Genomic DNA, 22004 nt, shown 5'->3' on the forward strand with positions numbered 1-22004 from the left:
CCCCACTGACATCACGAGTGATATCAGTGGGAGTGCTTTTGGCTCTGATAGAGCTAACCGGGTCAGGGCACAGCGCTCGCAACCGGGTCAGAATCAGGCCCTCTGTTCCAACTCCGGGTCAGACCCAGAATTTTGGTGGAAAAAGTGGTATTAGTGTACCTTGAGGGCCAAGGTTGGGAATCACTGGTTTAGGGCATGCATAGAGTATTTTCACACAATTATTGCTACAACACTTTGCATCATCCACTCAGTTTGTAAAAACAGCCAGTTGGCTTAATTATCTTTATTGAGAACATCACACAAGTTTAAGGGCAAGTTTAAGTTTTAAAAAAATTGTACAAAAGTGCCCTCTTCCATAGGCTTAAAGTAGTTCACACCATCTGAAGATGGTGTAAACTGATGAAACCAAACTGAAAAGCTTCACTTCTTGGAGTTTGATACATACTGTAGGGGTCAGTTCATAGTCCCCATTGATGATAATAGGGACTGTGATCTGCAGCACTAAGGAGCATCCTGCATTAGGCTATAAGTACATAACAACAATTTATACAATTATGCAAAAACTGCAGTTTCTACATAATTTTATGATAAAAAAATGCTTGGTAAATATTTTTTTCCCCAAAGCATTTAGACAGCTAAAAAATTTGAATTTTCATATTCAGAATAGAATATATACAATAAGTCCTTCCTTACCATGGATCCAGTTGTTAATAATACCATTTTTTAACACTATGAACTATGGCTTTGAGTGAACTTAGCAGATATGCCAGCATGTTTAGAGCTGCATGGCAGACTGAATGAGAGGTAATTGCAGTGCAGGCATAAAGGATGTATATTTCATATATAACCAGGTTTCATAGATTTACTAACATGTTAATACATTTTAGTATACATTTGCACTGTGTAAATATTTTTTTCATTGTTAGCTTTTGTCAAACAGAAAAGCATAGGCAGGAAATAACCATGAAGGTCAGCTGCTATAACTCAGACAGGTGGATCATGAAAATTGGGTGATTACAACAACATTGCTGGATGGTGCTGACTATCACTTGTGGGTCATGGAGGTTGTCAGCTTGATGGACTTGAGTTTTCTGACAAGTGAAGAGCAGGCAATCATTAAAAATGTGTTGAAAAGAGACACAAACCTGAAGAAATGTGACGAGAAAAGAATAAGGTACATGTTATTTATTATCTGAGGAAATGCTGCTTAACTGCTGATGTTTTAGGCACTTATAGATGCTATGCACATTCAAGTAAATACTGTATGAGTAAGTATATTTCTCTGTGAATCTAAGATCATTTAGAATAAATTGACCAATTGTAACAGAATAATTAGCAGGAACATTTATCATAATCTATTTGTTCCAAACTAGCCATGGAAGCACTTTAGAATCAGGATGGTCATATTATATTGAAACTGAATTATTTCCGCTGCTAGTAAGTTATTTTGCAGATGTTACAATAGACTGCTCAGGTAATTTTATTGGAAATCATTAGTGTATTATTTGTAAATAGAAGTGATTTATAACTTTTAATGAATGAATACAAATGTATATCTCTGTATCCACATTTTTGCTTTAGAATAACAATACACAGTAATCTGTACAAAATAAATATTTATTTCAGTTTAAGGTTTGGTCTGTACTTGAAAAGTCCACAGGTCAGGGAATGTGTGACAAGAAAGTTACATTTACATCCTTTTCCTAAAACCTCAATGGTGAACTAACACAAAAGGCAATTGCTCAGTTTCTATATTTACTGTCTCTATCAGGCCTAAAAAAACCAGAGACCCTGCTACAGTTGGTACATCCTTCATGCGATCAGAGCTGCTTGTACTTTTCCATTCCTTACAACTATGGAAGAACCTCAGGAGGTGCAGCTGTTAGAGTACTAGAGATGAGGAGAGTGTGGGTCGTACTGTAATTTTGTGATGTTTTCAGTGAAGCATAGTTTATAATAGCATACTGGGCTGTTGTTAACATAGTCAAACACAGTCCAATTTAACACTTTAGATCTGCTGGACATTTGTTTCAGGTGTAGCCTGGGTTAATTAGCCACAGTATGGGGCTAATTCATCATGACATAATTATCACTAGTGATAATTGTTTTAATCTCGCTGCGAGTTTGAAACATGTTTTGGAGCCATTAATCACACCTTTAGTAAGGCATACTATGACTAATAAGGAATTGCCGGTATTGATACCCCTTCATTAAGAAACCACAGACAACATTAACCCTGCATCAGGCGCAGCTGGCCTGACAGGCGCCACAAAGCTGTTCTCGCTCACCTCTCTGCCGCAAGGGGGCACAGGGGCCTGCCCCTCCTAGCACCTTTCTATCTCTAGGTGCTGTTGTAAACCCCCCTAGTCAGTTTTCCCGCTGCCTGCGTGGAGTGCAGTAGCAACCTTCCTGGCCTCTCAGGCTCATTGCGCCCGAACTCGTCAAACTTTTGAAGGTACGTATTTCGTTTTATTTTCTCACAATTTTGTGTATTTTCGCTCATTTTATGAATGAAAATTACAAAGGTTGTAGGTATTTTGTGGAAATATGTAGGTTTGTCCAGGGTGGCCTCTTAGGCACACTGCTCCTCTTAAAATTTAGTATTTTTTTTTTGTTTTACTTGCTTTAAGATTAATAAAAGTGGTTTTGTAAATCAGATTTTCATATATTCTCTCTTTGTACATCCTAATGAAGGTAGGTCACTTTAAGAGCATTAGAATTTAGTTAATTAGGTGCTAATGACTATTTTATAACGCAAATATCTGGCGCACTCTGCCCAAACCTGGAAGTCCCAGAGGTGCGCCTAACGCAGGGTTAACCAAACGGACAGAACATAGCAGATCACGGAAATGCAGCATCACCTGCTCTATTGAGGACTATCTACAACATATACAGAAACTTTTTGATACCCTTTTAATTCAACCTCCTCAACCCATTTCCCTACCCATTCATCACAACACACTACTGTCTGTGTCTGTGCACAATTCCCAATCACCTATTTCCTCCCTCTGTAGTTCGTATGTATACAAGTCTGTGTATGTTTGGGTCCATATACATAACAACTAGCCGGCTAACTTATTATCAACTTTAAGACTCTGAGTATATACTTAATTGATTCATCATATCATGATTTGTTAATTTTTAGATAATAAACTGGATATTGATTTTATTATATATGTTTATGGTCAATAATTAACTATTGTACACAAATATCGGACACACTAATCATAGTCATAAACATTAAAGCCATAAGGTTGAGCACTAGGTATCCATGATTTCATAGTATGCAATTCATCAGATCTCCCTCACAAAAGTATCAATTCTGAAAAGCTGCTGTTTTTGCGGAGTAATGCTCTTCCCCTGTAGCTGAGGTATCCACAATGATTTCCAAACTGCACAATGTGTGTGTGTTTTTTGTTTTTTTATCCCCGTCTCTCCTCCCCCTCCCCATGGCCTCCAGTGTCCTTTCCGGCCCCCCCTCCCAAGGGTGTCTAATACAGCCCCTTTCCCCTGTGGGTGTCCAATCCTGTCTCCCCCTGCTGGTGTCCAAAACATCCCCCGTGGGTGTCTGATGCCCCCCTCCAGATTTCCAATGTATCCTTCCCATGGATTTCCGAACCAGCCCACTGGCACCCTCTCACCTGTCACTTGTCTCTTTCATCTTTGGTCTTCTTCAGCCGATTTTAATAGATCCCTCTGCTGTAGCTGCCATGTAAACAGCAATCTTTGAAGATTAGCAGGGGCTGTAAGAAATCTCAGGAAGGCGTTCAGTAACACCATCAAGTTCCGAAAAAAACGCTTTTTTGGAACTTGATGAGTGGCCCTGAAAACTTACATTTTTCAAAAGTAGGTGAACATTTTAATTTTTCACCTGCTTTTGTAAAAAAATAAGTGATGATGAATAGGACCTTATATCTTTACAGTCACGATAAGGAGAGCTGTGCTTTCACATTCATGAAGTATTCAAATCAAAAAAGTTTCCAAACTGTACAGTTAAAAAAACAGTTGAACAAATATTGAACAACAACTGGGAGCAGGTAATTTCTAAATCAAAACTTTAACTTTAGTTTTTGTACTATTCTAAATATGTGACATTTTATTCTAAATCACCATGTACCAACATTTTTTTTTTATTTAACTCCATGGTATCTTCTCTAAGGCTATTATATCTATCACTCTCCCTACAGCTCACTACTCCTCTGTACCCATTGCAGCCTCAATAATCAACTCCCCTCTTATGAACACACATGAGCTTTTTACTTATCTATATACACTGATAATAGCATCTTCAACCTGTCGCCATAAAAATCTTTCATGCACCTCCCATAACTATATTTATATCTCTCTTCTACTTCTATGAGCTGGTGACATATCACCAAATCCAGGGCCCAGCCATATACCCCACTCACAATGGAAAATAAATCCAGCAAACCTTAGACACATCACCCTTCAAGTCGCTGCAATGTGCCTTATGGAATGCACACTTTGTTTGCAAAAAAATTAACATCCATCCATGACCTCTTTATCTCAAATAACCTCAATCTTCTGGCGATAACAAAAACATGGATCATGATCACACAATAAGAAACTGGGGGTCATTCAGACCTGGTTGCAAATGCTGAGTGCTTGCAACCGGGTCAATGTCTTCCCACCGGGCATGCGCACGTCAGAGCCGGCTCCGATGTGCACATGCACGAGACCCGGCTAGCGATGGGTGCTCCATCATTACGGGTCTCACACCAAAGGGGGTGAGCTGTCGATGGTGAGTGACAGCTTGCCCCATTTGGGAGGCGGGCAGGGGGCATGGTCGGCCAAATGGAGGCATTCCCGATGGAATGCTAGCCATTTGGGGGCGGCCCCACTGACATCAGCAATGATGTCAGTGGGGAGCTTCCTGCGGTTGACGAGACCCAACCTTAGGGTCTTGTCGCAAGCCCCGATGGTTGCGATGGTCTTGACCATCGCAACCATCACCCTGGTCGATCGCAAGAGTTGTTGGTGGTAACCCACAGCCTAGCAATCGACCAAGAGGCGGCACTTAAAAAAGTAAGCAGCCGTCCTCATTCAGAGCGATCGCTTGCAGCAAGCAATCAACTCTGAATAAGGTGCACTGCCTCTCCTGCAGCACTTTTCACACTCTGGACTACACTTCACCCACACCTCCTAGTAAAGGAGGTAGGTTTGTAATATTACTGACCCAATCTTTCACATACACAGTTCTCCCACAGGTAACACCAATAAAATTTACATCATTTGAAGTAGATTCTATCAGGACTTTCACTCCTTTCTCTCTGCGTGTTGCTGCCATCTATCACACACCTGGGCCACCCCAACAATTTTTGGAACATTTTTCAGACCGGCTTCCTCACTTCCTGTCCACTGACATCTCCACCATCATCATGGGTGATTTCAATATCAGCTATGTGAACATCAATATTGTGTGTGGAATTGGTGTGGCTCTGAATAAGGCCCTGAGTATTATATAATACTGATAGGCAAATTATACGTTGGACACATTTTGCACCAAATATACAGCATACAATGCTCAATATGAAAATATATATTTTATTGCAGTTTGCAGAGCTGGGCATATCTCGAACTGTGAAAAAGATGATTATATGTCTTTCTAGCATGATGGGGATCAATGATAAATGTGAAACTGGCCTTATTTGAAGAGTTCATTATTTTTAATTTAAATACTTTACTATGGTGCTATTACTAGGCTGGCTAGGGCTGCAGCCTAGGTAGCTAAGGTTATTGAAGGATGGACAAATGCACTGGAAGACAGCATGTCGTCAGATGCTACAGGGGAGCAACTGGCCTACATCTCCCATATTCAGGAGGTGAGAAGCTGCGTTGGATACTGGACTCCTCAGAGTTCTTTGGCTATGATCCTGGGCACTGGACTCAGAATCTAAGAAAGCCCTCAAATGTTTGCCTTTCTCTGGCAATGTACTGATTGGCGCAGAGTTGGAGAAGATAGTGGCTACTCTGGCAGCCTCAACATCTGCTTTTTTGCCATCAGCAGCTACTCCTAAAACTAATTGGACTTCCTTTAGGCCTTTTGTCCCCAAGGTAAGGCAAATGGACAGTCCTTTTGCCTTACAGCCTGCTTTAGACAAGACCAAATAGTCTAGATCTAAGCAGCCTTGGGTGACCAGTTGTCCAGCTCCTAAGTCTGAAGACATGCCCTCTACCTGATGGGGCGGGCCCCCTCCTGGGGGATTCCAGGGTGGGAGGCTGACTTCTGCATTTTGCTGACTCATGGCATCAGACAACCACAGATGCCTGGGTCAGAGAAGCGGTCTCTTGTGAATATGCTCTCACTTTCCAGAGACATCCTCTGCAGCTATTTGTTTGTACAGGTCTTCCATCAGACCCCATCAAGGCTCATGCCTTGGAGGAGCCATTCACTCTCTGCTGAGTTCAGGTGCCTGTTCCTTTTGGATCTTTGAGGAACTTGTTTCTAGTCCACTATCCTTTTGATTCAGAAGCCGAATGGATCTCATCAGTTTATTCTGACACTTAAACCCCTCAACAGGTTCATCTGAGTGCCCAAGTTCCACATGGAAACTTTACGAGCTATTGTTCTGGCAATGGAACCTGGGGATTTTGTGGTTTCCCTGGACATTCAGGATGCATATTTGCATTTGCCTATTATGCCATCCAACCAATGATTTCTATGGTTTGCTGTTTTGCAGTTTGGTCTTTCAATGTCCCCTCGGATGTTTACCAAGATAATGGCAGTTATGACAGCCTACCTGAGGCATCAGGGAGTCAGAATCCTGCTGTACCTAGATGACCTCCTTACTTTTGGCAATGTCACAGGCTGTTTTACAAAGCCATCTCCAACTGACCATTGCCTGTCTGCAAGCACACAATTGGCTCATCAATTGGAAAAATTCCTCCCTCTTTAAAAACACAGAGGACGGTGGATCTTGGTGCTTTCCTGGATTCTCATGTAAAGAGGATCTATCTGCCAGCAGACAAGATTTCAGTACTGTAATTGCATGTGCGCAGATTTCTCCACAATCAAAGAGCATTCACTCAGCAATGCAGGCCCTGGGGTCCATGGTATCCACCTTTTGATATGGTTAAATATGCTCAGTTTCACTCCAGGACCCTTCAAAAATGTATTCTCTCCCAGTGGAATGGACAGTATCATCTGATCTGGTCCCAGATGACCCTCCTCTCTCTGGTGGTTTGGCTTTACCCTCTCATGGTGGCTACAGATGTCCCATCTGGGCAAGGGTCTCCCCTTCTGGGTCCAAATAGGGAACATCTCACTATAGCTGCCAGCCTTGAAGTCCATAGTGTCCACAGGCAGCCCACCCTAATGCACCTAGCTTAATTTGGTATTTTTCTCTTGGTCACATATTCCCTGCTCTTTTGTGAGTGTTTTCTGAGAGTAATGTTCTTCCTTCTCTCTCCTACTCCTACCTTGGGCTTTCTTTACAAAACTGTCTGCCTGTGGCTGGGAGTGGGGTATATATGGGGCATGGCTCACTCAAACCAACTACACACCATGGTAATCACTGTGGACCCTATGGACCACGAAGAAATAGTGTAACAAGGGTAAGTTCTTACCATAACTCTTTTTAATTGGTCATCTCAATCAATCAAAAATGGCCAAAACGTGTAAAAAATCATACCGTGTGTGGTGGCCTTTAGGCTCTGTGATTCTGCAGATGGTGTCAGCCAAAGCAAGGATGATCTGAAAACTACATTTTCAGAGTTTGTTACTGACTGTCTCCATTGAAAACTATGGAGACGGCTTGTGTGAATGTTGATCTCTGCCTACCACTTTATTATGGTATAGAATGACAATGTAATCACCACAATGTTGAAACTTATGATGTTGAAATGTAGGCATTGTACTTAACAGCATTTCGCAGAGACTGGATGGTTGAAGTTAGGCTGCAGCAGTGGAGTATTAGGCTTAGAGCAGTGGTTCTCAAGCTCGGTCCTCAGGATCCCACACAGATCATATTTTCCAGGTGACCCAGCAGGAGCACAGGTGTACTCATTACTCACCCACACATTTTAAAAAATCCACAAGTGGAGCTTATTATTTCACTTGTGATTCTGTGAGACCTGGAAAACATGCACTGTTTGGGGTCCTGAGGACCGAGTTTGAGAACCTGTGGCTTAGACTATGCAAAGGGGGGGTTAGTCACTAGGGAGAGAGTAAAGGATAGGTTAAAAGAGATATGGAAATAAATATGGTAAGGCACTAGAGGAAGGCTAAGGGTTAATGGTTAGGAATTCTGACAAAGTACCACAGAAGTCTTCATCATGTGAATGTTGTCCCCAGAAGACACTGCTGGAAACACTGGATACCACCATACCAGTTAAGACACAGTTTGAGAAAAAGATGTACAATTTGAATGAGAAATAAGCTCAGTGCGGCCGAGTCGTCCTGGACCTGGTGCATCGAGATGGGCTGTTTGGCACAACTGAAGCCTCAGTGTTTCAGTGCACATTTGTATAAATCACTTGTAACTTTGACAGTGCATATCAGGACATACAGTTTGTAGCACTTATCTTGTTTGGAGCTGTTTCTGATGTGTTTTGTAGTAGTCTACAGTCACCGCTTTCTCTCTACTGTGTGTGTGTGATAATACTTGGAAGTGTGTTTATTGGAAATAATAAATTATGTTGCAATAGTAAAGAATCTTTTTATGCCTAGATCTCATTTTGTATATCTGGCCTTTGCATTTAGTAGGATTGATGGATCCTGATTGATTAGTCTGTTAGTCATAATTAACAGGGTACATTCAGTTAATAAGATGTAGCCACGCTCATCCATCCCACAATGCATATGCATAGTGGCATAGCACAGCATTTGCAGGGATGCAACTAGTCCCATGGATCAGAGCAACATATCTGGTACATTGTCTAGTGTGAACCCATGATATGTGTGCTCCTGCGGGTTGTTAGTGATAATCCTGCTGCTGAGCTCTCATTTGGGTATTACCATCCATAGAGGACAGTACTGTGTCCGCTGGCTTGCGTATTTTGCGTGTTTTTTTTGCCAAGCCAGGAAATTTGCCTATATGGACCGAAGAAAATTTGCAGTAAAATACTTTGAAGTCTTAGTAACAGAATGATTCTACTAAAATTATTCACAATCTGCCCTCAAACATTTTCTCCACCTCTCAACCCAAGTTGTGAATCCACTTTGGAAAAATTCCAGTGGTTGGTGTTTGACCCAGGAACGTATGATGATTTTAACAACCTCTATGTCTTCAAAATGTTGACCCTGAAGACAGTATTTGAGAGGGCCATACAGATGAAAGTCAGAAGGGGCCAAATCAGGACTCTATGGTGGATGTGGCATTATTGCCCACCCCATTTTGGCAATGGCCACAGATGTTGCCATCAAAGTGTGACGTCTGGCATTGTCGTGGTGTAAGATGACATTTGACAGTGGAATTGTTGACATTATTTTGCGGATGGCTTCTTTCAGCTTTTTAAGTGTAATAATATATTGATCACTGTTGATTGATTGGTTTAGTTCAAAGTAATCGATGATAATAACACCTCGGCAATTCCAGCAGATTGTGATTTTGACCTAAGTGAACTTTGGGTGTTTCCATTGTTTTGATTGGGCCTTTGTTTCTGGGTCATAAAAGAATACCCAGGTTTCATCTTCTGAAATGACATTTTCCAAAAACTTCTCAGGATTGGCTTCAAAGTTAGTCAAAAGGTCATTGCACATTTCCACCCTCTGGGCCTTATGATCCCTGGTTAATTGCTTTGGAACCCATTTAGCACACACTTTACGATATCCCAAATCATTGATTAGTGTTTCTACAGTGCCAAGGTTACATTCAAGTTCATCACTGATATCTCTGATGGTCACACAACGGTCTTTCTGAATCATGGCATCGACTTTGTGTTGGTTCTATGCTGTCACTGCAGTTGATGGTCTGTCACTACAAGGTTTGTCGCACATGGATGATTCTCCCAATTGAAAAAACTTCATCCACCTTCTGACATTGCTATAGTCAATTGTATACTCACCATACACTTTTTTTTTAAATTTCAGTGGAATTCTGTAGCACTGCAGCCTTTTTTTTCCAGAAATTCAATGATGGCTCTGTTTCATCTTGGATTCCATGGTATTTCTTGGACTACCTAAACAAAAATACATATATACCTAGCAGACATATTAAACTACAAACTGACAAAGTTTCAAGTAAATGTTGCATATTACTTTAGTTATGAGCATTTAGGCATTCCTTTTTGGACAACCCTCGTGTGTGTATATATATATATATATATATATATATATATTATAGAATTTTATGTTTTACACACCTTTCTTTTCCAATTTTAGATATGTCAGGTGGGTCATTCACACATATGTTGCATGACTGTGAACAAAGAAACAAAGGAAATAATAATTTTCTTCTTTCGTAGATCAGTTAAAAAATAAATCTTTCATGCTGTTTACAAAGCAGCTACCTTCTGAAGCCAAACATTTGAATTAGCCTGTGGCCTTTTGTAAAATTAGTTATGGACTGTGCTGGCTTAGTTAACCATATAATGTTATACAGTATGATGTATAATAAATCATTTTGTGAATTCATGCATGCAGCCTTAAAAGTAATACATGCAATACTCATTTTCTTTCCCTTAATAAGATTTTGCTTTAATAATAAAGTAAAAAAACGTTTTTCATTTTGTATTCAATTTACAAATACCTGAACTGTTTACTAAAAAAAATAGTGATAATTTTACATGTTTACTCATACAGTGCTTATAATTTTATTATGTTTTGGGGGTATTTGATGGTATATTTTAAATAGAGATGTGTGCCGACCCCCGTGTTTTATGTTTTTGTTTTGGATCTGGATTAACTTTTGTGCTTTGGCTTTGGTTCGAGTTTTGCAAAACTGCTAAAATCACATAATTTTGGGCTTTTATTGTTCATACAATATTATTAACCCCAATACCATTTATTTCCAGTCAATATTGACCACCTCACAGCGCAAAATATTTTTCACCAACAAATACCCATACGTAGATGTGACAATGCTGTGCTGGTTATTGTGAAGCTCATATATTCATGTGTCTGAACCTGCAGTTGGACTGCTGTAGTCTTCTTTGTTTGATGTCAGCGAGTGGAAGATCTTCATAAATTTCATCATGGTGGATGAGGAAGACGTGTCTGTGGGATTACGTCAAAGATGTCTGTTTGAATTTTGAGTTAAACTTGGGAAAACAGAAAATGAAACTCATTAAATATTACGGCAAGCATACAGAGGAGAAACAATTAGCTGTGCTGCAGTATTTTGGTGGTGGAAGCACTTCAAAGAGCATAGTACACAAGTGACTGACAAAGCGCATTCTGGGAGACCGTCCACTGTGGTTACAGTTTTCAACATTGCCAAAGCAATGAAGATGTTGCAAAATGACAGAAGGCTATCTTTATTATGACAAATGAACTGAAAATGCATTGTGTGTGTGTGTGTGTGTGCCATGTTGAGTTGAAACATTCAAATACACCATTTGAATGTAGGAGAGGATGTCAGATTTCCTGAAATTGATTGTGACATAAGAAGAATTGTGGATTCATCATTATGATCCAGAATCCAAACAGTAGAGTGTATGGAAACACTCAAATTTGCCTCTGTCCCAAAAATTCTGTGTGATTCCTTCAGTGTGTAAAGTCATTCTTCTGGTATTCTTTGATGCACATGGTATGATCCTACAGCACTGGGTTCACTGTGGACAGACAATTAATGGTGACTACTATGCACATATCCTGAAAACCCATTTGCTTGGAGCCATGAGGAAGAGAAGACCATATTTTCTGAAGAAACAGTGGTTTTTGCTCCAAAAAAATACCCAACCACATGTTGCTGCTGTTGCATTAGTAGTATTGACTGAAATTAAAGAGACAGCACTGGAATTCTTTTCGTATACCGTAGCTCGGACTTAGAGCTGTGTGATTTCTGGGCATTCCCAACTCTGTGGAAAGAAGATCTCAACAGATGATTTAGTGTAAAATGCAACAGCTGCAACACAAAAAGTGATGTCACAAAACAGTGACCTCACTGTAACATCAATCCCTTAAGAGGCTTTGTGTTTCCAGATTTTATCTTGAATAGAAATTCCTCCTATGGGTCTTTACTAGGGGAGAGCGGGTTCGGATTTCTGAAATCCGAGCCCCCCCATTCCGAGGCCGATCCGAGTCAGGCTCGACTTTTCCCGCCTGACTCTGATCTGAAATCGAGGCAAAATGTCATCATCCCACCTTCTGGGTCTATATAAGGTACCCGTGTCGGCGCCATTTTCTCACTCGGCTGTGGACAGTGAAGAGGGAGGGTGGGAGTTATGGCTGGCTGGGCTGTGTAGTGTAGTGTGGTGTTGTAGTGTTGTGCTGTGCAGTGCTGTGCTGCTGTTGTCCAAAGGGGCTGTGTCCACTCCAAAGTCCTGTGCAGTGTCCCAGTCCTAAAGGGGTGCTGTAGTGTTGTCCAGGGGGTGCTCTGTCCATCAGGGGTGCTCCCCCCAAGTGCTAAAAAAAAATATTTTTTCTGTGTTTGTGAATTGTGTGCACTGTGGCTGCACGTGCATCAACGAAGGAGCAGTGCCAAGCGTGCGCCTGTGTCCCATAAGTAACAGGCCGGCTGGCTTATCCGTTAAAGGGTGCTGTAACCCCCAAAGGGCACTCCAAACAAAATAAAGAAATATATTTTTCTGTGTTGTGAATTGTGTGCACTGTGGCTGCACTTACATCAACAAAGGAGCAGCGCCAAGTGTGCGCCTGTGTCCATAAGTAAAGGGCCGGCTGGCTCATTTCTTAAAGGGTGGTGTAACCCACAAAGTGCACTAGTCTCCAACAAAAATAAAAAATTATTTTCTGTGTTTGTGTGCGCCTTAGCCGCACGTATATATCAATATAACATAAATGGAGGACCAAACTTTCTCCGATAAAAATAAAATAGGGAAAGATCAAGAACCACTTCCTCCTAGTGCTGAAGCTGCTGCCACTAGTCATGACATAGACGATAACATGCCATCAACGTCGTCTACCAAGGCCGATGCCCAATGTCATAGTAGAGGGCACATACAATCCCAAATGACAAAGTTCAGGAAAATGACCTTGAAAAAAACATTTAAATCATCTGAAGAGAAACGTAAACTTGTCAATATGCCATTTACGACACGGAGTGGCAAGGAATGGCTAAGGTCTTTCCCTATGTTAATGACTAGTGGATCAGCTTCACATGACGATGGAAGCCCTCATCCCACTAAAAAAATCAAATGAGATAAGCTGGCAAAAGCACAGCGAAGAACTGTGCGTTCTAAGAAGATATCACAAATCCCCAAGGAGAGTCCAAGTGTGGTGATTGTTGCGATGCCTGACCTTCCCAGCACTGGACGGGAAGAGGTGGCTCTTTCCACCATTTGTGTGCCCCCTGCAAGTGCTGAAAGGAGCACCCACAGTCCACTTGCTGATATGCAAATTGAAGATGTCACTGTTGAAGTACAACAGGATGAGGATACTGGTATAGCTGGCGCTGAGGAGAAAGTTGGCGAGGAGGATTCTGATGGTGATTTGGTTTGTTTAAATCAGGCTCCGGGGGAGACAGTTGTTGTCGGTGGGATGAAAAAGCCCATCACGGTCATGTCTGGGCAGAAGACCAAACATTCCACCTCTTTGGTCTGGCAATATTTCTATCCAAATCCGGACAACAACTGTCTTGCCATATGTACCATATGTAAAGATGGAATAAGTAGGGGTAGGGACGTTAACCACCTAGGAACATCCTCCCTTATATGGCACCTGCAGCGCATTCATAATTAGTTACTGTCAAGTTCAGAAACTTTGGCTAAGACCGTAAGCAGTCCAGGGACACCTAAATCCCGTTGTCCTGTTGTATCCAAGCACCTGCAAACCACACCATCAATTCCCTTCTCATCAATTTCCTCCTTAGTCAGGATCGGAAGTAGTCCTGCAGGCCATGTCACTGGCATGACTGACTCTCCTATCTGGGATTCCTCCGGAGGATCCTGCATTGCTACGCCTCGTGCTGCCGCTGCTGCATTTGCTGCTGCTGGGAGTCGTTCTTCATCCCAGAGAGGAAGTAGGAACACCACTACTTTTACTAAACAATTGACCCTCCAACAGTCCTTAGCGAGGAGGATGATGTACGACAGCAGTCATCCTGAAGCAAAACGTATAACTGAGGCCTTGACTGCTATGTTGGTGTTAGACATGTGTCCGGTATCTGCCATTAGTGCAGTGGGATTTAGACAATTGATGGAGGTAGTGTGTCCCCGGTTCCAAATCCCGTCTAGATTCCACTTCACTAGGCAGGCGATACCGAGACTTTACAGAAACGTCAGAAAAAGTGTCCTCAATGTCCTGAAAAATTCCATTGTACCCAATGTCCACTTAACCACGGACATGTGGACAAGTGGAACAGGGCAGACTAAGGACTATATGACTGTGACAGCCCACTGGGTAAATGCATCACCTATCGCAGCAACAGCAGCAGCGTCACCAGTAGCAGCATCTCAGAAACGCCAGCTCGTTCCAAGGCAGGCTACGCTGTGTATCACCGGTTTCAGTAAGAGGCACACCGCCAACAACCTCTTAGAGAAACTGAGGGAAATCATCGACCAGTGGCTTACCCCACTTAGACTCTCCTTGGGATTTGTGATATCTGACAATGCCACCAATATTGTGCAGGCATTACCTCTGGGCAAATTCCAGCACATCCCATGTTTTGCTCACACAATAAACTTGGTGGTGCAGAATTTTCTGAAAAGTGACAGGGGCGTGCAGGAGACGCTTTGGGTGGCCCGAAAAATTTCTGCCCACTTTCGCCATTCAGCGACTGCGTGCCGAAGACTGGAGCTCCAGCATAACACTCTTGAACCTGCCCTGCCATCACCTGAAGCAAGAGGTTGTGACGTGGTGGAACTCAACCCTCTATATGCTTCAGAGGATGGAGTAGCAGCAAAAGGCCATTCAAACCTATACATCCACCTATGACAAAGGCAAAGGAGGGGGTATGCACCTGACTCAAGCGCAGTGGAGAATGATTTCCGTGTTGTGCAAGGTTCTCCAGCCCTTCGAACTTGCCACACGTGAAGTCAGTTCAGACACTGCCAGCTTGAGTCAGGTCATTCCCCTCATCAGGCTTTTGCAGGAGGAGCTTAGACAGAGCGATTCCGCTTGGCATGTGGGACTTGTGGATGAAGCCCTTCATTCGCTTTGCCAGGATTCCAGGGTGGTCAATCTGTTGAAATCAGACCACTACATTTTGGCCACCGTGCTCGATCCTAGGTTTAAAGCCTATGTGGTGTCTCTCTTTCCGGACGACACAAGCCTGCAGAGGTGCAAAGACCTGCTGGTGAACACACTGTCAGCTGAAGCGGAACGTGACACGTCAACAGCTCCTTCTTCATTTTCTCCCGCAACTGGGGCTGCCAGGAAAAAACTTAGCTTTCCTAAGCAACCCACTGGTGGTGATGCAGGGCAGGCAGGACCAAGTTTGGACATCTGGTCTAGACTGAAGGACCTGGCAGCAATTTCTGACATGTCTACTGTCACTGCATATGATACTGTCACCATTGACAGAATGGTGGAGGATTACATCGGTGACAGCATCCAAGTAGGCATGTCAGACAGTCCATACCTGTACTGGCAGGAAAAAGAGGCAATTTGGAGGCCCCTGTACAAACTGGCTCTATTTTACCTGAGTTGCCCCCACTCCAGTGTGTACACCAAAAGAGTGTTTAGTGCAGCCGGGAACCTTGTCAGCGAAAGGCGTAGGAGGTTGCTTCCACAGAATGTGGAGAAGATGATGTTCATCAAAATGAGTTATCAGCTCTTCCAGGGAGACCAGCCTCCAGAACGTACAGATGGACCTGTGGTGGTGGATTCCAGTGGGGACGAGTTAATACTCTGTGAGGATGAGGATGTACACACTGAAGAGGGTAATGAATCGGTGGATGAGGAGGATGAGGATGACATCTTGCCTCCGTAGAGCCAGTTTGTGCAGGGACAGATTAATTGCCAACTTGTTTTGTGGGGGCCCAAACGAACCAATCATTTCAGCCACAATTGTGTGGCAGACCCTGGCGCTGAAATGATTGGTTTGTTAAAGTATGCATGTCCTGTTTATACAACATAAGGGTGGGTGGGAGGGCCCAAGGACAATTCCATCTTGCACCTCTTTTTTTTCTTTGTATTATGTACAGTTTGGGGCCTAGTTTTTCAAACTGCCATCCTGTCTGCCACTGCAGTATCACGCCTAGATGGGTCACGTGTTTGTGCCACCCACTCGTGTCGCTTAGCATAGTCATCCAGCTACCTCGGTGCAACCTTTTGGACATTAAAATACTATTGTGAGGTGTGAGGTGTTCAGAATAGACTGGAAATGAGTGGAAATTAAGGTTAATAAGGTTAATAATAGCATAGGAGCAGAAAAACCTACAAATTCTGTGATTTTAGCTGTTTTTATGCTTTTTTTCAAAAAAATACAGATCCAAAACACAAAACCCAGAACCCAAAACACGGAAGGGTGGTTTTGGCAAAACCAATCCAGATCCAAAACACGAAGAAAGATCCAGATCCAAAACCAAAACACAAAACACGAAAGTGGCTGGTGCACACCCCTAGTCTTTACCCATACTTCAAATTATGACAAATTAGTCCATATAATGTGTTTGAGCCTGTCTCCGATTTTCCTTGAGTCACTAAAAAGACACCCTCACACCAAAAAACACCCAAAAAATAAGGCCGAAGGCAAACATTGATAGATATAAAAACATTTTTTTAACACATAACAAATTTAAAATGGAACAAATTTCTTACATAGGTTCCAATACATTTATTATGTTCCACAAATGGGGAACAGGATTATATATATTTCTGTAGCTTTGAAACTTTTCATTATTATTATTATTATTATTATTATTATTATTATTATTATTACTACTACATTTTATTTATAAGGTGCTATAAGTGGTCCGCAGAGCAGTACATATATCAACAGTAGGATAGTACATGGTACACAGAGTTTTACATTACAATACAGTACCCAAAACATAAACTGAGCACAAGTAAAAATTTGCACCACAATTCTCAGTACACAATACAGCTGTGAAGGTGAAGGCTATCATTGAAGAGCCAGAGAAGAGGGCTGTGAGAATAGTAGGGAGGAGGACCCTTCTCCTAGGAGCCTACATTTTAGGGGACACAGACAAGACGACATTAGGTATGTATGTATATGTGTGTGTAAACGATGGAAAATGGCAGCCAGTTTTCAGCTGTTTTTAAAGGCGGAGACACCGGAACTGGCGTAAAACTCCAGAGGAGAGGTAAGTTTTATGGGTGCATGGTGTGAGGTGCGGGTTACCCTGGAATCAGGCGCCCGTGTGCCCCGCACACCCTGCACCCATTATAAATATGCCCCTGTATATAATATATATATATATATATATAAAACAATAAACCAGGAGGTGTCTTCACTCAATGTGTTTGAAAGCAGTTGAAACTTTTTTCTGCCAAGGGCCATTTCGATATTTATAAAATAATTTGCGGGCCTTACAAAATTATCAACTTAGACATTTTGCCAGATAGATATCTATCTATCTATCTATCTAACACACACACACACACCGTATAGCATTACTAAAGCAGACTAAATAGTAAAATATAAAAAATCATAGAAAAGGAGCAGGTTTAAACAGGCGAGGCCATCTGGCCACTGTGTTAGCACAGCAGCCACAGGGATCACTGACACTTACTACATGACTGTGGATAGAGGCAGTCTGCAGGACTGATGGGAAGTGGAGGGAGAGGAAGTCCTGACTGGCATTGCCCGTAATTGCAATACAGAAAAAGCATTCAGCTCTGCAGTGAAGTTGGAAGAAGCTTCATTGTGACGGGCACCACTAGGTTAATCAGAAATCCTATGAGCTGCACACCGAGACTTGAGAAGAGGTCCGCTGCACTGTCTTTGCTGCCGCTGAGGGGGAGAAAGCCACAGCTGGCCAGGTCTGATAAAATGATCTTCCGGGTCATATATGGCATATTGGCTGGAGGTTCCCCATCCCTGTTTTACAAGAATAACCATCTTTCCTGATGAAGATTTCTGAAAAAGACCCCACTTTCCTAGGAATCACCCAACACATACGGAATGGCTGCGTATTAGTATAAATAAGAATGATTTATTTTTGTTAGTACAAAGATGCTTCCATAATAAAATCGCATTTCAATCAATGACACCTATGAGGGATAGATGCAAATAGCCCACCATCACCCTTAGGTGTGAGATCAAAGGGTGGAGTCCACTCAGGGGATTCTAGGTATGACCGCTTTTAAACACCCCTATGCATTTTGTCCTTCGCAGAGGACTCATTCAGTATTCATCTTAAAAAGTTGATAGTAATAACAATTAATAGATTGTACGAATTATTATACATTCTCAATACAATTGGCATTTTTTTCTCTAAATGGCATATATACATGTACCTGAACTCGAATACAGTCTAGTTAAAATAGCCTATTGGCATAGACAATAATTATCCAAATGAACTAATTTTGGAGAAACAATTCTTTGCTAGATTGAAATACAATTCCATCCACAGTAATAATAATTTCAAAAGTTAACAAACCCTACAAATGTTTTTAAACTATGCATGCACAACTATGTTTTCAACAGCATAAATACTCATACATAGATCTAGAATTGCTGGGATCAAAATAAAGAAAAAACAAATTCTCTTACCTTAAATCTACAGCACACACATCTAACCTCTTAGCGGTGGAAGTAACTAATGACCGGGCCCATTGCGCTCTTATTCCTCCCTTTATGTATTTTCAATTCCAGTCTATTCATCCCAACTATAAATGTCATATGTGAGGCCATAATTTGCCTTAATTGAATTGTCCGCTCACCAGGACCATCATGCATTGCATCCGGGGGTGCTCGGGAGTGCAAGACTGCACTTCCTGTTCCACAGACCCAGTGCGGATCATGTGATGTGCTCCAAATATCTGCTGTGGTGCTCAGCATCTCATCAGTGGGACTTCAATTGCTACGGGGTAGCTAATTCCAAAGACTAAGTGCCAATCATGTAATGCACTCGAAATAACCTGCTCTATGTTGTCATCGGCAGGACTTTAATCGCCATGGAGATGGAATGCAAGCTAATTCTACTTCTGCTAGTCTAACATGGTCTGATCCATATTCTAAATAAAAGATATGCTAATAAAAGTATTCTCAATATATTCCCATAGTACGTAGCTAATTACAGCTCCTATAATAGTTTTATTATTTTATTAGACCTCCAACTTTACAATAAGTTGTCACACATATGTACAATATAGAACAATTATATACCATAAAGAAGAATACTTTTATTAATAAGGCATTATTCATTTATTCATAAAATCTTTCCTTCATTTTGAACTTGTCATGACCAGAGTTTCTCGGCATGATGGCTATTTCCTGTGAGGTCACTATGGCGGGGGGCATCTGGTGGTGGCGCTAGTGTTTGGTGAGGGTGGTGGCTGTACATGGTTCTGTGTGGGCATGTTGTCACTTTGGGCTGGTGGTGCTTCCGTTACGCTCCGGCATGGGCGCCGCCATCTTGCCTCTGGTCATGTGACTTAATCGCCCAATCCTGGTTTGTCACATGCTCTCTCTGGCCAGTCACGGCACAGCAATTGGTATTGGTATTGGTATTTGCCAGTGTAACATATTTCTCACCATAGCTGAGAGAGAGTTCCCTGTGCTCACCACCTGTTTCCTGTGGTACGCTACCTGCCTGCCTGCTTGTCTGCTCAAACCCCACTGGACTACCCTGCATCCTCCATTACCTTCCCCTTGCCTGAGTACCTGAGTCTGCTGTTCACCCTCCACCTTGCCTCCACTGACACTCTGCTGGATAATCCTTCCTCAGCCTGCATTCTTAATTTCAGCCACTACACATGGTTTCTCCAGCCTGTAATCAACTGGACATTTCCCTATTAACCAGTCACTACCTGGACAGGTTATTTGCCCCTCCAACTCTCCTGCCAGAACTGGGTCCTTTTTCACTGACAAGAAGGATGGCAGCTTAAGTCTTTGTATAGACTACCAAGGCCTGGACGATATAACTGTCAAAAATTGATATCCGCTTCCACTAATCACAGAGTTATTTGACAGGTTCAAAGGGTCCATCATATTCTCCAATTAGATCTGAGAGGGGCCTACAATCTCATTCGTCTTCGCTCAGGTGACGAGTGTATTACCACTTTTAATACTAGGGATGGACATTTTGAATACCTTGTGATGCCTTTCGGCTTGTGCAATGCCCCCGCTGTCTTTCAGGGCTTCGTTAACAAAATTTTCTGGGATCTATTCTATGTGTCAGTCGTTGTCTATCTAGATGACTAATTGATTTTCCCATCTTCTCTAGAAGAACATCATCACCATGTGAAGGAAGTGCTGTCTCGTCTGAGGAAGAACCACCTCTACTGTAAACTGAGAAAGTGTGTCTTTAGTGTACCCAGTGTGCCATTTCTTGGTTATGTCATCTGTGGCTCCAGCCTAGAAATGGATCCCAAAAAAGTTCAGGCAATCCTGGATTGGTCCCGTCCTCAAACCTTGAAAGCCATCCAGAGACTACTCGGATTCGCCAACTATTATAGATGCTGTATCAAGGGATTTTCATCACAGATGGCTCCTATTATGGCCCTGACCCATAAAGGTGCTAATCCTACACTATCGTCACCTGAGGCAGAGATAGCATTCCAGCTTTTGAAACAAGCCTTTATCTCAGCTCCAGTCTTAAGACAACCAGACCTGAATAGACCTTTCTTGTTAGAGGTTATTGCCTCATCATAAGCAGTAGGAGCGGTCCTATCCCAGTGATATGAAGACAATCGAGTTCATCCCTGTGGGTTTATCTCCAAGAAGTTCTCTCCTGCCAAAAGGAACTATGCTATAGGTGTCACTGCTGCCGACACTTGAGACTCCTGGGAGGAGACAGGCCTACTAGGCACAATAAACTGGGGTGGCTTTAGGAATGACCTTTTCATGAAATCTCGGTAGCATGGAATAAAAGTAAATAGAATTTATTCACAGGAGAAATATAATAGCAACGTCTCACATAAAGTCTCAACAACACAGAGGTTCACATAAGCAATAATGAGTATAGGAGAAAACCCCCCATATATAGTCTTTAACACAGAAGAGCTAATATGGTAGGGAACCATGAGTCCAGTATGAGGCTAACACCTCAGGATGGTATAGAGTAGCTTCACCAGGGTGGAACCCTGTAGTGAAGGAAATCTGGAGCAGAGTGAGCCCTGTGATGTGGTGAGGTTGAAGCAGGATTGAGCCCTGTGATGTGGTGAGGTGGGAGCAGGATTGAGCCCTGTGATGTGGTGAGGTGGGAGCAGGGTTGAGCCCTGTGATGCAGTGAGGTCAGAGCAGGGTTGAGCCCTGTGATGCGGTGAGGTTGGAGCAGGGTTGAGCCCTGTGATGCGGTGAGGTTGGAGCAGGGTTGAGGCCTGTGATGCGGGGAGGTTGGAGAAGGGTTGAGCACTGTGATGTGTTGTGGTTCCAGAACAGGGTTGAGCCCTGCAGTGTGACTAGAATCTGGAATGGTGTTGAGCCCCACAAAGTGGTGATAACTGTAACAGTGCAGTTGACAACTGTAACGAAGATGGGTTTGATGTCCACGGGAGTAAGAGACAACAGGCAAAGTAAATAGTGCAGCAAAAGATTAAACCACAGCAGTGGAGCAGAAAGCAATGGCTATGCTGAGCTCTGTAGTGCGGCTGGTAACTGGCATCAGAAATTTAGCTGAAACATGAGCAGAAATATAGCAAAGTCCACAGCAAACCACATGCACAGCAGGGATCTGGCAGGAGTCCAAGAAAGACCTGAAAGTAATGTTGCACAGACACTGAGACACAGTTAGTAACAGGCTTTATACTAGAGGTCTGTGATCCATAGGAAGTTCAGAACATGTGACCCAAATGG

General features: G+C 42.5%; 1 protein-coding gene across 1 annotated transcript in view; it reads left to right on the forward strand.

Annotated features, from left to right (window-relative positions):
* Positions 1–1023: 1023 nt before the first annotated feature.
* The window catches only part of LOC148514772 (uncharacterized), a 299637-nt gene continuing 278656 nt past the window's right edge, over positions 1024–22004 (forward strand). Inside the window, exon 1 of the mRNA XM_088481004.1 lies at positions 1024–1174. Coding sequence (XP_088337130.1) covers positions 1059–1174 — 116 coding nt within the window. The 5' untranslated portion in view covers positions 1024–1058. The remainder of the gene's footprint in view (positions 1175–22004) is intronic.

Source organism: Taudactylus pleione, unplaced genomic scaffold, assembly GCF_031769625.1.
Source record: "Taudactylus pleione unplaced genomic scaffold, aTauple2 ptg000259l, whole genome shotgun sequence".
NCBI lineage: Eukaryota > Metazoa > Chordata > Amphibia > Anura > Myobatrachidae > Taudactylus > Taudactylus pleione.